A 13,912-nucleotide genomic window follows, 5' to 3' on the forward strand; every position below is an offset into this window, starting at 1 on the left:
TAGATGTTGGTGAGCACGGTGTTGGAACATCTCTAAACCAAATCAGGCAAGCAATGATATACCTCAGCGCTTCAGGAGCGCTGACCGGGCTTGCTTATGGTCACGCACACCGAGAGATGTTACAGCCCGCTTCTCACATGTTGCTGGCTTGACCATGAGTTCTCCATAGAAAAGCACTCCAGGTTACAGCTAGACGCGCAACAGTAATGAAAAGGGCATCACCTTGGTACAGACAGGCCCGTTGCTAAATCAAGTACAAAGGAACTCGAGGGTATGGAGCGATTCCCAAACGTCACGCAAGAAATGGCACCATGCGGAGCGCCTTTGCGTTCACCATGAGTCACTGACGTATATGAAGCAAGCTCGGACTCGACTGGAACAGCGTTCCTGATAAACGAGTTTGTGTGCAGGTTTCAGGTTATGTCCTGCATGGATGCATCTAGTGCCACTGGTTCTGGTTCATGAAGTTGTCCCCCATCACACCATCTTCCAGCGTGCGAATGAAGTCTCTATTTCGCGTCGCACCAGCGCGGCTACCTCGTCTCCTCTGGTTGGCAGAATTGGGATCAACATACCCATCTGCAGGAGGAGGGTAGTACGCAGGGCTTGGCTGCAACCGAATAGGCGCATTCGGGTCGAGGTGGCTTGCAACGCGCTGGATGGTAGGAGGAATACCCTGAGGGTCCATGGTTGACGCACGTTGCCGGCCGGCTCTGGTTGTTGCTTGCGCATAAAGGCTCTGCGAAGGCGCGTACTGTCCCTGCGGCATCTGTCCCTGAGGCATCTGACCCGGTATCAAGTTCATCTGATGTCCATATGCTGGTGGTTGTGTAGGATATGGCGGGGGCGCCGCTTGCTGGTGCCCAGCGTACATTCCACTATACATCGGAGGCGGGGGCTGGGCGTGAGCGGGACTCGGGTGGTATTGGTTCATTTGCATCGTATAAGCGCTTTGAGCGGCAGACTGGGCATGAGCCGCTCTTTGTTTGCTCGCGGCCTCTGCCTGCTGCTGTTGTTGAATACCAGGCGGGAGGGTCTTGTTCAGCGAGGAGTACTTTAGGTTCATTGGAGGTACAAATGGACCGGTGAACTTCTGTTGCGTGATGAATGGATGCAGTTTGGCTTGTTGGGGAGACCAGCGCTCGAGCGGATTGATCGAGAGTAGACCGCGGACAAAATCGATGAAAGCAACGCGATTGTTGACTTCTATAAAACTGTTAATAAAGATCAGTAATATGGCGTGTTGACGCACCTCTCTCAATCTCTGCTTGTTTCATATTCTTCCTAGGCATCGGGTAGCTTCGGATGATCTCCTCCAATGTTGATGCTTGGAAATATTTCTTGCTGGGCTGCTCCTTTGCATTACGCTCGCGAGAGTATTGCTCCAGGCTCTTTAGGCGGTAATTCTTTCGACCAAATTCGTCTTGAGTCTTCTCGAAGAAATCGCCTGATTGCTTGCCCATCTCCAACATCCAGGTCGGAGGCAGACCCAACATTTCCACGATTCTGCAAACTTGGTTGTATTCTGAGGATCCAGGGAACAACGGCAGACCAAGGAAAAGCTCAACAACAATGCACCCTAGGGACCACATGTCAATTGCGGACGAATACCTAAGCCGAGATTAGTCGCAGTCTTTTGTGTAGGATGTCTGGGAGCCATACGGTAAGCCAAGTAACACCTCTGGTGAGCGGTAGAATCTTGACTGAATATACGTATACACAGTTTGTCTTTCATCACAAGCCGAACCGAAATCAATGACTTTGATAATAGGGCTCTCGAGACTAGAAAATAGGGTTAGCTTAGTTGCAGCTCAAGTGATAAGTGAACGATTGGAACGAACTTTTTCAATAAGATGTTTTCGGGCTTGAGATCGCAATGGATCAAGTGGGCCTTGTTTAGGAGACTCAGGGCATTTAATAATTGCTGCGCAAAAACACGCACAAGCGTGGTGCTTAATCCTCGGAACTGATTTTGCTTGATCAATTCGTAGAGGTTGACACTGAGTAGCTCGAATGCCAAGCAAAGATGTTGACGGTGTATGAACGTGTCTTTCAATCGGAGTAAATGGTGGTCGTCGTTTCTATCGTACTTGCTATTGAGCTGTTTGAAATGGGTGAGCGCTTATTCAAACACACCTAATCTGAGGGCTTACCAGGTCCAGAACAGATACTTCCATCATACTCTGATTGAAATATGCTGTCTTGTTTTTGATTACCTTGACGGCCACAACCTCTTGCGTCTTTAGATTCTGACACTTGACAACCTGCCCAAAGGTACCCTGGCCAAGCACATCAAGAATGAGATAGCGGTTTCTAGGGGAGTTTGTTAGTTAAGAGGCGAGAACACGTAACGGATAACAACTCACTTATGGCCTGCCTCCTCGCTACCTAGAATGTCGTTGACATAAAGAATGTAATCACTATCCTCATTATCGTAGCCATCGTTCTTGACGCCCTTGCTGGGTTTGGTGAGGACTCGTCGTGGATTTCGCGACGACTCGTAGTTGAAGCCAGGATTGCATATCCGATATGTAGACGGGAGGTGAACTGTCAGCGCTTGGAGTGGCTATGCATTGTTAAAGACGGCGACTAGGTTGTTTGGATTGACAAGAACTTACGCTGATGAAACCACCCTCAGGGTTGGCACGTCTGAATGGTGGTTGTGCATTGATACGAGGCTGAAGCTCCTGAACCGATTTGAGCTTCTGGAATTTGGGGACTGGGCCTCGGCCTGGCTGTTGGACAACCCCGCTCGTGGTTCCTGCGCGCGGAGACCTTCCGTCTTGTGGGAACGGTGAACTGAGCTGAGGTCCCGATGACGGGCCGAAGAACTGATCAGGACTTATGCTCATTTCAGTGGATTGTATGGGGGGTAATCGCGGGGGGCGGGATCCAGCTGCCACGCAAGAACAAAGTCAGCCAACTGCTTTTATAAACGATTGCATCTGATTGACAAGCGACTTACAGGGAGGGGACTGGAACGGCTGCGGAGGCGAGGAGTAGGTAGACGTCCTCGTTGGCGACTGTCGAGACTGATTTGGCGCAGGAGGGAAGCCGTATGAATTGCCCGACTTTCCTGGGCTCGAATTGTACGGTAAGGTAGGCGACAACACGTTCATTGGAGAATATCGGCGGGCAGCAGAGGACCCCTCGCTGGGAAAGTACTGCGAAGAAGGCCGGCTATGATGGTTGGGCCGCGTAGGGTACTTTGCCCGGTTGTACGGGTCAGCATCCTCCATGGTGGTATCTGCGTCAGTGACATAATCCCGGCTCTGAGGTGTCGCGGTGGTGGGGGAAGACGCCAATGAGACCGTTTTGGAGGTTGTAGCGGCGGAAGGCGGTTTGGCAGTGATACCTGGAGTTTGAAAAGTCTCGTACGTGTAGCCAACGGGGGGTTGTGACGGTTGTGGCTGGGTGCCGTATTTCGAGGGCATCTGCTGGGGGTTCGGATTCGACGTCAACCCGGTATTGTTGAACTGCGCAGGGCGACCCGCTAAGGGGTCCTTGTATGCCTGCCACTGGTGATCCATTGTCTCCTCTCCTCTGTCACAATCGCAGATAATCGTACAAGCTTGGACCGAAGTGAGGACGATCGCCTGGCGCTGTCAACAGCGCACATGCACCTGCGATCGGGGGCTAGATAGTAGCGGGGACCGGTAGACGCACGCAGCGCAATCAGGCGAAGACGAGGCGAGATGTGAGCGATTTCTGAGACGCTTCGAAATGCCGGAAACACAGCGAAGGGATTGGATGTTGATTCAAGCTGTGCTGCACCGCATTATCTGGTTGAGGTGTCGTTTTGGGTGGTGGGCGAGGTGACCACTGGCCATGGGAGGTGGGCAAGGTACGATGAAGGGCGGTCGCAATTCACAATTCTGACGGCCTCAAGAAGGGGCTGGGGTGTGAAAGCAAGGATAAAGTGACAGCTGTTGGAAGTCCCGGAGAAAACGGGAGCCCCGAACAGAAGCTCACACGCAAAAGTACAGCCCAGCTGGATTGCTGGGGAGGGAGGGGGGAGGCAGAGTGAAGAGAGGAGAGACGAGGACGACTCGTGGAGGCGGAGACGGCGATGGATGCTGCACACTGGGATCTGGAGGGCCTCAGGCCGCCCTTCTTACTTTTTGTTAGGTAGAGACAGCAGTTGGGCAAGACAGATCTGTGGGCCACTCGCTGCAATGAGAATACAGTAGGCGTTTTCTCCAACAGTTCCTCTCGTCAAATTCACAATTTCTTGATAGAAGTGATCACTTTGCAGGTTGATGCGAACCCAAGCGAGCCGCAGCGGCAGACAGCGGCTGATTGATCAGACAGCAGGAACCATACTAGTAAGAGCTCTTAGATTTCGTCCGGGCATCAATTAATATTTGCAACTGCCTGGGGGAAAGCTTTGTGCGAATGAATTTGATTAAGATGCTTGTCCGCGCCGCTTGGCCCCTCCTTACCAGCCTCTTGGACGATCTCGTTTCCGGTATACTTTCAGCTCTGAGCTGCCCCTTGAGTTCCGACTGGCCGCGAGTTCACACCCAACTCTTCCAAGCCCACGTAGAAATATTCACTCATGGCTCAATTCTTCCCCCGGTTGCCCTGGCAAATCAAGGCACGGGATGGGTTAGGATAGCTGCAGCAAAGAACGGAGAGTTTGTTTCCTTGGCCTGAGTAGGTTCTTGCGCGATGGTGACACTTTTCTCTTTGAACCTATTTTCAACCCTCTCATGCAGCCATTGGAGAGATTAACAGTCAGTCCTTCATAGAGTACAAATAAGTTGGGGTGTATCGTTCCGGCAAGCCATTCGTGGTGGTGGTCTGGCCCAGTGTGACGTGGGAGGCTGTAGAGGCATATTACTAACATTCTGCCGCCTCTCCTCTCCAGTGCGGTGATTGCAGGCTACAGTCCCTCGATGATCACCTAACAGTGACGATCATCAAGGAAATCTCCAAGTCAAAAAAGCAATAGACTTTATCTGAGACTCTTGTTCCGGACTTGTGCTTATGGCGGATTTATCCCACCATGCTCATCTGTTTCTGACACTCGTTCCATGCGGCTGATTGCGAAGCCACTATTGTGGGAAAATCATCCAGCTATCCATTCTCTTGAACTATTCGGGAGTACCTGACCAACAGCACTGCGCTAAGCTGCTGCAACTCCGTTGCCCCAACAGGCACTCTGTAGCTCTTCTCGCATTCTTTGCTTTCCAATCTTATACACCTCTCAGCACTCGCGTCGCTATATAATGGACCAGGATATAAGGAACGAGCAAAATGGCTCTGTCGCTGAGCTAGAGCCTGAGACCCCGCAGGATACTTTCTTTGATACATCTGACCAGCCTCAGTCGGCTGAATCGGAGCAGAATCCAGTTACTTCCGAGGCCACGGATGAAGCAAGCAGACTAAAGGAGCTTCATGCCGATGTGCGTGATCAAGATGCCCTGGAACGGGACATTACACGCCAGGTATGCTTATTTTGTTTAGTATGCTTACTGTTCTGTGTTGTTAATATGTCTATAGGCGGATAAATTGCTCATGGAGCAGGCCGATGAACGGGACAACAAGAGGCTGGAAAAGACGAGGCTTGAAAAAGAGTATGACATCACATGCGCACGGTCTGTATTACATACTTATTGTGCAGGAAACTCGAATCGCAGATCTTGAGGTCGCACCAGCGTCTCGCGCAGCCAATCGGGACGTCAGCACGAGTTCGTCTGGAGAATGATTTGAATAAACTGGAGGCACGTAACGCAGCGCTAGCAAACGATCTTAAGGACATACAGCAACGCATCGATGAAAGACGTCAAGAGCAAGAAACGAATCAGGAGGCGAGTGGGACAGGGAGGATGCTCAATGAGTCTCGCAGGGATTATCTCATCCGAACCGGAAAGATTACACCTTTCTCGCGAATGGGAGCCGGCCCAAATACAGGCCCGCTGGCTAGTCTTCAGGATGCACTAATCGACGCGGAAGATGAAAGGGACGAAGCGGAGGCCTTGGAGCAAGTAAAAGCCAGATCTGCCGTCTCTCATCGTAACCTAATCCGCCCCGGATTCGACTTTGATGAAGCCAGTGAATCCAGTGTTGCGGAAGAGCCTGTTGAACGCCCTGGGAAACGAAGAAAGCTAGAAAAAGTCACACGGCCGGTCAAAACAGAGGGTGTGGATTTAGACATGGAGGATATTTCTGATGGTCGGGTATCCGAAGACCAAGATGACTCTGCGAGTTACGTTGACCAAGGAGAGCAAGAATCATCCTCGGAGGATGACTATAATTTTGTAACCGAAGAAAATGCACCGGTGACTTCAAAGAAAGCAAAGGATGCTGATGGTGTGGAAGATTTCAGCGGACTCGACGACGGCAACGAAAAGGTCTATCAAACTCGGCTTCAAAGTTGGGTTCGGCGGAGAAGTGCGGCTCGAAAACGTGCTCGAAAACTACATGCAAACGAGGACCCTGAGATAGTTGACGCTGAGGCTTCGGACGAGGAAGAGTGGTTCATGCCACATCCGACCGAGCCAGACCTGCCTCTGGACAATGGATACCGAGTTCCAGGGGACATTCATCCTCTCCTGTTTGACTATCAAAAGACCGGAGTGCAGTGGATGTGGGAGTTGCATCAGCAACAGGTAGGCGGTATTATCGGCGACGAGATGGGTCTGGGAAAGACAATTCAAGCCATTGCTTTTCTAGCGGGGCTTCATTACAGCAAACAACTAACGAAGCCCATCGTTGTCGTCTGTCCCGCTACAGTTATGAAGCAATGGGTCAACGAGTTTCACCGCTGGTGGCCTCCATTCCGCGTATCTATCCTACACACGTCTGGCAGTGGTATGGTCAACATCAAGAACGAGAGTAGTCGTGAGGATGCCCTCATATCTGGAAGCTATAGGTCCGGCAGCTCTAGTGCTGGCACGAGGGCGGCGAGAAAGGTCGTTAAAAGGGTTGTGGAAGAAGGGCATGTGCTGGTCACCACGTACTCGGGCCTTCAGAGTTACGCCTCTCTCTTGATACCGGTCGAATGGGGTGGTGCGGTTTTGGACGAGGGTCATAAGATCCGCAACCCCAACACCTCAATCACCATCCACTGCAAAGAGTTACGGACTCCGCACCGGATCATTCTTTCAGGCACGCCAATGCAGAACAATCTCACTGAACTATGGTCGTTATTCGACTTTGTCTTTCCCATGCGTCTCGGCACGCTGGTCAATTTCCGCAATCAGTTTGATTTCCCAATCAGGCAAGGCGGTTATGCAAATGCGTCGAACCTGCAGGTGCAGACCGCGGCCAAATGTGCAGAAACTCTCAAGGACGCCATCAGTCCTTACCTTTTGCAGCGGTTCAAGATCGACGTGGCAGCAGACCTACCCAAGAAGAGCGAGCAGGTCTTGTTCTGTAAGCTGACGAAGCCGCAGAGGCAGGCATACATGGCATTCTTGGGCTCAGAGGAAATGCAGTCAATCCTACGGGGTCGACGACAAGTACTGTATGGAGTCGATATCCTACGCAAAATTTGCAACCACCCAGATTTGCAGAACCATAAGTTGTTACATACCCAGGCAAACTATGGGAATGCAACAAAGTCTGGAAAGATGCAAGTGGTCAAATCGCTGCTTGAACTGTGGAAGGATACCGGCCACAAGACTTTGCTATTCGCACAGCATCGGATCATGCTCGACATATTGGAGAAATTCGTCAGGTCACTGTCTGGGTTCAATTACCGCCGCATGGATGGCACTACACCCATCCAACGCCGACAGACTCTAGTTGACGAATTTAACAATGACCCAAATTTACACGTCTTTCTACTCACGACCAAGGTTGGCGGATTGGGCGTCAACCTTACTGGTGCGGATCGCGTAATCATTTACGATCCAGACTGGAATCCCTCGACCGACGTGCAAGCTCGAGAGCGTGCATGGAGACTGGGTCAGAAACGAGATGTCACCATTTACCGACTGATGACCGCCGGGACCATTGAGGAGAAGATATACCACCGTCAAATCTTCAAACAGTTTCTTACAAACAAAATTTTAAAAGACCCGAAACAGCGGCAGACTTCTCAACTCAGCGACTTGCACGATCTCTTCACCCTGGGAGAGGAAGGCCAGGGTCCTACAGAGACCAGCAAGATTTTCAAAGAAGCTGAAGTCACTTATGAAACAGACGGCAACGAGGCAAAGACAGATGACCACCAGCGCAATGTACAAGCAGAGAACCAAGATATCAGCAAAGTGACAGGCGTGGCTTCCATCGAGCAGTTTGAAGGCGAAACCGAGCAACGAGCCAAACAAGAGCAAGGCGAGGCCGGTACAAGCTCGGAATCACGGATCATGGAAGGCATATTCGCCCGCTCAGGCGTCCATTCGGCTCTCGAGCATGACCAAATCGTCGGCGGCAAACGCGTTGTCCGAGCAGACCCCAAGATAATCGAAGCAGAAGCCAAGCGTGTAGCCGCCGAGGCCGCCGAGGAACTCCGTCGGGCAGGCGAAGCAGCGAGATCCGTCCCGATTGGAACGCCGACATGGACAGGTCAATTCGGGGTCGCGGGGAGACCGGAAGAATCTCCCATGCGAGGGCCATTCGCCGGACGCAGCAGCACTGCCCGACGGGCTTTGAGTGGCCCGTCTTCAGCAAGTATCTTGGCGAATCTCTCTTCGCGCACGCCCACCTCTCGGAGTCGAAGCGCTACTAGTAGCCCTGCTCCAGCAAGTAACCCGAGTGGGAAGGACTTCATCACGATGATTCGAGATTTCATCACCTCTCATGGCGGGGCGGTGTATACGCAGAACTTGATCGATCACTTTAACCACTACTGTACGACGCCGCAGAGGTCGGCTGAGTTCAAGGAGATGCTGAAGCAGATTGCTGTTCTGGAAAAGGGCGGTCGAAATGGCCGGGGAAAGTGGTCGCTCAAGCCTGAATACGTCAGCAGGCGATGACGAGCTGCCCCAACTAGTGGCAGCCTGCGTTATGATGTACTAGGTATCATGATTGGAAGACTTGCTAGATTGTATGATGTACAACAGCTACAGTCTAATATAATGCAAATATCTTATCCCACAGTATTTCAACCACCTCCATACTGTTTATAGCTTCCCGTGACCCGGTCAGGCCACTTTTATGTCTGGTAGAATCGTATTTTATGATCAACTGTTCAGCTATGTTCTAGTTTGCTGTAACATCCAGACTGTACAATTTATATATTTCTACGCATCGTTGTTCTATAGCACCAACATTTAACATGACACTCAAGCTACTCAGAGATAAAATTAGTTATAGTTTTGAGCAAAACTTTCATGTAGATAAAAGAATCCAGACCGAGAGCCCCCATCTTTTAACTGGGCTTCGTCAAATGGCTGGTAGATAGTCGATGGATATGGTGTGGGGTATACATATGAGCGCTTAGTACGCGGTTTGACCGGATACATTGAGGCAACAACACGAAATATACCTGGCTGGTTCTCGGCATCTTCAATAAGATCTAATATACATCACATCTACAAATAACCTTGTGGAAGAATTCCTGATATAGAGACAAAGAACAAGTGGCGGGCTATCTCAATTACCAAATCCGGTTAGGCGCACTCTCGCTTAAATTTGTGTGGCTCGCCGCCCAACAGCCTGCGGAACTCTCACCAACGGGATTTTCCTACCCAGGCAACAAGCACGGCCAACGACCGGAGAAAAGACACGCCATCTCGATCCGTATCATCCGCTCGAATTTCCGCAACCATGTCGCGCTTTTTCTACGGCGACAGCGACTCCGACAGCGCCTCGTCGGACGAGGAGGTCCTCAGCGATGAGGAGGTCGAGCAGTCCGAGGAGGAAGAGTCCAGCGATGAGGAGGTCGAGTCTTCCGAGGGGGAGTCCTCCGATGATGAAGCCGGTGGTGCTAAGCGGTTCATCAAGAACATGTCCGAGAGCGAGGAGAGTGAAGATGAAGAAGTGGTCAAGGTGGTGAAAAGTGCAAAGGATAAGCGCTTGGGCGAACTGGAGGGCACGATCAAGTTGATTGAGAATGCGCAAAAGATCAACGACTGGGCGGTGATTTCAACAGGTATGTGGGAATCTGCTCTGACGGATGGCTTGCGACTTATTTTGAGTTGAGAGAGTCGTGGAAAAGAGGGGCGAGGGACTAATTGAGATTTCTTCTTCTAGAATTCGATAAGCTCAACCGCCAAATCGTCAAGGTTCTCCAGTCCGGCCCTGTCCCCAGAATCTATGTCAAGACTGTTGCAGATCTTGAAGACTTCGTCAATGAGACCGTCGCCAAGCAAAAGTCGTCGAACAAGAAGATGAACGCGAGCAACGCCAAGGGTTTCAACGCCATCAAGCAGAAGATCAAGAAGAACAACAAGGACTACGCTACACAGGTTGAAAAGTACCGGGCTAACAAAGACGGCTACCTGGACGAGGAGGAAGAGGAAATCAAGAAGCCCGCCCCTACCGCTCCTCGCCTCACCAAGCTCGAGCGCGTCGAGGCCCCTGCTGCCGCCCCCGGAGACGATGATGGATTCGCTACTGTCGGCCGTGGCGGAAAGACCCTCCAATATACCCCCGAGAGCATCCTCAAGCACCTGCGTGTTATCGTCGAATCGCGAGGAAAGAAGAACACAGACCGCCTCGAGCAGATCAAGACAATGGAGAAGCTCCTGGAGGTCGCCCAGACCCCTTACCAGCGCATCCGTGTCTACCTCACCCTCATTTCCACCCGCTTCGATCTCACCACTACCTCCACCGCTGCCTACATGGCCGTTGACCAGTGGAAGGCCGCCGAGCAGGAATTCGCTACCCTGCTTTCCGTTCTCGAGACCAACCGTGACTACGTCGTCAGTGAAGGCGCTGAGGAATGGGAGGATGACGAGAAGCAGCCCACAGTTGCTGCTGGCGAGACGCTGTACATTCCCGGCAGCATGGTCTCCTACGTTGAGAGATTGGACGACGAGCTCACGAGGTCTCTGCAACACATCGACCCCCACACCGCCGAGTACATTGACCGCCTGAGTGATGAGAAGCAGCTGTACACCAACCTTGTGCGAACTCAGATCTACGTCGAAGGCCTGACGAAACAGGAAAAGACCGATGCCCGCCAGGACAGCCTGAACCGCGTTGTGATGCGCAGACTGGAGCACATCTACTTCAAGCCCTCGCAAGTGGTCACCATTCTGGAGGACGGCACAGCCAAGGCTCTTCCCTCGGAGCTCGAGTCCTACATCACCCCTCGCAGCAACGCCAACGATGCCGAGACTCTCGTTCAGACACTCTGCAACTACCTGTTCAAGAACAGCGACGGTATCCCCCGGGCCCGTGCCATGCTCTCTCAGATTTACTTCCTCGCCCTTCACGACCAGTACTACCGCTCGCGTGATCTGATGCTCATGTCTCACTTGTCCGAGAACATTGCCAACTTCGACGTCAGCTCTCAGATCCTCTTCAACAGGACCCTTGTTCAGATTGGTCTGTGCGCTTTCCGCGCCGGGCTCATCTACGAGGCCCAAAACACCCTTTCCGAGATCTGCGGTAGCGGCCGCCAGAAGGAACTCCTCGCCCAGGGTATCATCCTCCAGCGCTACTCTACCGTCTCCCCCGAACAAGAGCGTCTCGAGCGTCAACGCCAACTCCCATTCCACATGCACATCAACCTCGAACTCCTCGAGTGCATCTACCTCACATCGAGCATGTTCCTTGAAGTGCCTCTGATGGCCCAGACCTCCTCTTCCCCCGAAATGAAGCGCCGCGTCATCTCCAAGACCTTCCGCCGCATGCTCGATTACAACGAGCGCCAGGTCTTCACCGGCCCTGCCGAGAACACCCGTGACGGTGTCATCATGAGCGCCAAGTTCCTCGCCGCTGGCGATTGGAAGAAGGCCGCCGAGATGCTCAACTCTATCAAGATCTGGGACCTCATGCCACAGCCCGACAAGGTCAAGGAGATGCTCTCCCAGCAGATCCAAGAAGAGGGTCTCCGCACATACCTTTTCACATACGCCCCCTTCTACGACAGCCTCTCAATTTCCACGCTGTCCAACATGTTCGAGCTCCCTGAGAAGAAGATTGCCGCCATCATCAGCCGCATGATCAGCCACGAGGAACTCGCCGCCGCCCTCGACCAGGTCAACGACGCCATCGTCTTCCGCAAGGGTGTCGAGCTCTCCCGCCTGCAGTCCCAGATCGTCACCCTCGCAGACAAGTCGATGAACCTGCTCGAGGCCAACGAGAAGACTCTCGAGCAACGCACACAGGGCATGGCAAATGCCTTCCAGCGCGACCAGGGGCCTGGCGCCCGTGGTGGCCGTGGTCAAGGACGTGGCGGCCAACCCCGCGGTGGTCCCAGATTACCCGGTGGTCAGCAGCGCCGACCCGGTGGACAGCAATTCGGCGGTGGTGCATTGGGTGGAGCGATCAAGGCATAAATAAAATTTCCTGTTTCATAATGGCATTTCCTTTTTCTTCTTTCTTCTTTTTCACGGTCTAATGTTCTTATTGGAATATGATACGTATGATCTCTCATCTGCTGCCTCTGATGGCTGTCTACTAGGTTTAGAGGAATTATGTCACTTCTTCACTTTATTCTCTTAATGTAATCTCTTTCAGAGTCCCGAAATTTGAGGTATTCCGGTCTTCCTGGTTGAAGCGGAGTGTAAGGGATCAATAGCATCATGCGCCCAATCCCGCCAGGATAAACACTAAACCAAGTATTTCCCTAAAGATAAAGAAACCTGTCGTGTTTTATGGCTGATATACGTTCAAGTTCGGTTTGGTGAACGTCCCCGCTTCATCTTTGGAAGTGGCTATTGCAGGTCAACCCGTTTCCGGGAATCAGAATAGTTGCTTCGAGTGAGGGGGTTGCCCTGGCGCGATTCGTTAAGGAACTTCTTGTGCCGGCAGGAAAACCGAGTACGGACTCCGCTTATATCGGGTGTAGTCTATAGCCAAGATTTATATGGCCTTTGGGTGATAGGACAATCACCTAATGTTCAGCCGTCATCGTCATCTCCAAGAAGGCCCTGAGGAGACCAGTACTCCTTCTCTGGACACTGAAGGTCCACCCAGACCAGGCCATCGGCCAAAAGATCGTCGAGGACTGTCTGCGCACGCGCTTTCTCCCACTTTAGGTTTAGCTGCAGCATCGACACGCTCACGTAGCCTAGTATCTGTATAACCTCGAGAACGGTAGATTGATCGGTATTCAGCTCCTTCGGGATCGAGCGAATGTACTGTTTACAGCCGACAAGGATAATAGAGAAACCGGAGCCTAAGGGTTCGAGGGACTTTACGGCGCGGAGGACATCGTCGCTGGACGTGAAGTCGTTAGTTGTCAAGTCATCGACATCGGAGAGGTAAGTGCTTACTCCGTGACTTCAAGTCCACTCCCAATGGCCTTCCCCTTGCCCACGCGTTTCCGACATTCTTCCACACCTAATAGCCCTCCATTCTCACTCCGCGTCTCGCGACAAAGCTCAACCACTCGAACCGCAACCTCAAAGTAAAAGTCGTTCATGTCCCCGCCCATAATCTGCGTCCAGAAGCTGCCGGTATCGCCTGGGCCCTTTCGTCCCTTGCCTTTGACATTGCTGGCTGCGAGCGGGTCGACTCCGATAGCATTGCACATGCGAGCGAACTCAGCGCGAAACGTTGGGTTCGATTTGATGGTCGAGCTGTGTTCGAGCGCGAAGGTGTGGAGGAGGGACTGGAAGACGGAGAGCTGGGTTTGGAGCGAGGAGGTGTGTGTTGAGCGTAGAGTTGCGCCATGGTTTGCATATGACTGGCTGGCCTGTGTGCGGTTTGCAAAGGCACCGAGGCCGACGCCGCGACGAGAGGCCATGATAGTGCTGCTGTCTGAGGATTGATAGCGGGGTTGCACCACTGAAGCGGGTGACGATGTTGTCGCCAAGGATCTTTATCGGTTGTCAGCTGACTTTTA

At 52.2% G+C, this 13,912-nt stretch overlaps 5 protein-coding genes across 5 annotated transcripts; 3 read left to right on the forward strand and 2 right to left on the reverse strand.

Annotated features, from left to right (window-relative positions):
* Nucleotides 1-234: 234 nt before the first annotated feature.
* Nucleotides 235-4,171, reverse strand: BJX68DRAFT_213398 (putative protein kinase Yak1). The gene is made up of 8 exons (XM_071037761.1): nucleotides 2,966-4,171; nucleotides 2,619-2,896; nucleotides 2,367-2,566; nucleotides 2,154-2,313; nucleotides 1,842-2,101; nucleotides 1,663-1,782; nucleotides 1,253-1,611; nucleotides 235-1,206 (listed from the first exon to the last, which is right to left on the reverse strand). Exons 1-8 carry the CDS (start codon nucleotides 3,528-3,530, stop codon nucleotides 440-442), a joined length of 2,709 nt encoding a protein of 902 aa, XP_070893015.1. The 5' UTR covers nucleotides 3,531-4,171; the 3' UTR covers nucleotides 235-439.
* On the forward strand, nucleotides 4,040-4,787 carry BJX68DRAFT_249006 (uncharacterized protein). The gene has a single exon (XM_071042022.1). It carries the CDS (start codon nucleotides 4,396-4,398, stop codon nucleotides 4,654-4,656), a length of 261 nt encoding a protein of 86 aa, XP_070893016.1. The 5' UTR covers nucleotides 4,040-4,395; the 3' UTR covers nucleotides 4,657-4,787.
* A 101-nt stretch (nucleotides 4,788-4,888) lies between these two features.
* Nucleotides 4,889-9,047, forward strand: BJX68DRAFT_249008 (DNA-dependent ATPase RAD26). The gene is made up of 3 exons (XM_071042023.1): nucleotides 4,889-5,450; nucleotides 5,506-5,579; nucleotides 5,627-9,047. Exons 1-3 carry the CDS (start codon nucleotides 5,232-5,234, stop codon nucleotides 8,925-8,927), a joined length of 3,594 nt encoding a protein of 1,197 aa, XP_070893017.1. The 5' UTR covers nucleotides 4,889-5,231; the 3' UTR covers nucleotides 8,928-9,047.
* Nucleotides 9,048-9,628: 581 nt separating this feature from the next.
* On the forward strand, nucleotides 9,629-12,558 carry nip1 (translation initiation factor eIF3 core subunit c). Its single transcript, XM_071042024.1, has 2 exons — nucleotides 9,629-10,045; nucleotides 10,147-12,558. Exons 1-2 carry the CDS (start codon nucleotides 9,721-9,723, stop codon nucleotides 12,399-12,401), a joined length of 2,580 nt encoding a protein of 859 aa, XP_070893018.1. The 5' UTR covers nucleotides 9,629-9,720; the 3' UTR covers nucleotides 12,402-12,558.
* BJX68DRAFT_249011 (ESCRT-II subunit protein SNF8) lies at nucleotides 12,541-13,837 on the reverse strand. The gene is made up of 2 exons (XM_071042025.1): nucleotides 13,341-13,837; nucleotides 12,541-13,284 (listed from the first exon to the last, which is right to left on the reverse strand). Exons 1-2 carry the CDS (start codon nucleotides 13,811-13,813, stop codon nucleotides 12,966-12,968), a joined length of 792 nt encoding a protein of 263 aa, XP_070893019.1. The 5' UTR covers nucleotides 13,814-13,837; the 3' UTR covers nucleotides 12,541-12,965.
* Between the last annotated feature and the right edge of the window lie 75 nt (nucleotides 13,838-13,912).

The sequence above is a fragment of the Aspergillus pseudodeflectus genome, assembly GCF_044049435.1.
Source record: "Aspergillus pseudodeflectus strain CBS 756.74 chromosome Unknown BJX68scaffold_85, whole genome shotgun sequence".
Lineage (NCBI taxonomy): Eukaryota > Fungi > Ascomycota > Eurotiomycetes > Eurotiales > Aspergillaceae > Aspergillus > Aspergillus pseudodeflectus.

Excerpts from the sequence above, each read along its gene's own strand:
- BJX68DRAFT_213398 (XM_071037761.1), bottom strand. The coding sequence starts at position 3,530 with ATGGATCACCAGTGGCAGGCATACAAGGACCCCTTAGCGGGTCGCCCT. Across the intron at positions 1,783-1,841 it reads GAAAACATCTTATTGAAAAA|TCTCGAGAGCCCTATTATCA; the intron begins GTTCGTTCCAAT and ends CCTATTTTCTAG. Across the intron at positions 1,612-1,662 it reads GAGGTGTTACTTGGCTTACC|GTATTCGTCCGCAATTGACA; the intron begins GTATGGCTCCCA and ends ATCTCGGCTTAG.
- BJX68DRAFT_249006 (XM_071042022.1), top strand. The coding sequence starts at position 4,396 with ATGAATTTGATTAAGATGCTTGTCCGCGCCGCTTGGCCCCTCCTTACC.
- BJX68DRAFT_249008 (XM_071042023.1), top strand. The coding sequence starts at position 5,232 with ATGGACCAGGATATAAGGAACGAGCAAAATGGCTCTGTCGCTGAGCTA. Across the intron at positions 5,451-5,505 it reads AACGGGACATTACACGCCAG|GCGGATAAATTGCTCATGGA; the intron begins GTATGCTTATTT and ends ATATGTCTATAG. Across the intron at positions 5,580-5,626 it reads AAGACGAGGCTTGAAAAAGA|GAAACTCGAATCGCAGATCT; the intron begins GTATGACATCAC and ends CTTATTGTGCAG.
- nip1 (XM_071042024.1), top strand. The coding sequence starts at position 9,721 with ATGTCGCGCTTTTTCTACGGCGACAGCGACTCCGACAGCGCCTCGTCG. Across the intron at positions 10,046-10,146 it reads CTGGGCGGTGATTTCAACAG|AATTCGATAAGCTCAACCGC; the intron begins GTATGTGGGAAT and ends TTCTTCTTCTAG.
- BJX68DRAFT_249011 (XM_071042025.1), bottom strand. The coding sequence starts at position 13,813 with ATGGCCTCTCGTCGCGGCGTCGGCCTCGGTGCCTTTGCAAACCGCACA. Across the intron at positions 13,285-13,340 it reads AGTGGACTTGAAGTCACGGA|CGACGATGTCCTCCGCGCCG; the intron begins GTAAGCACTTAC and ends CTTCACGTCCAG.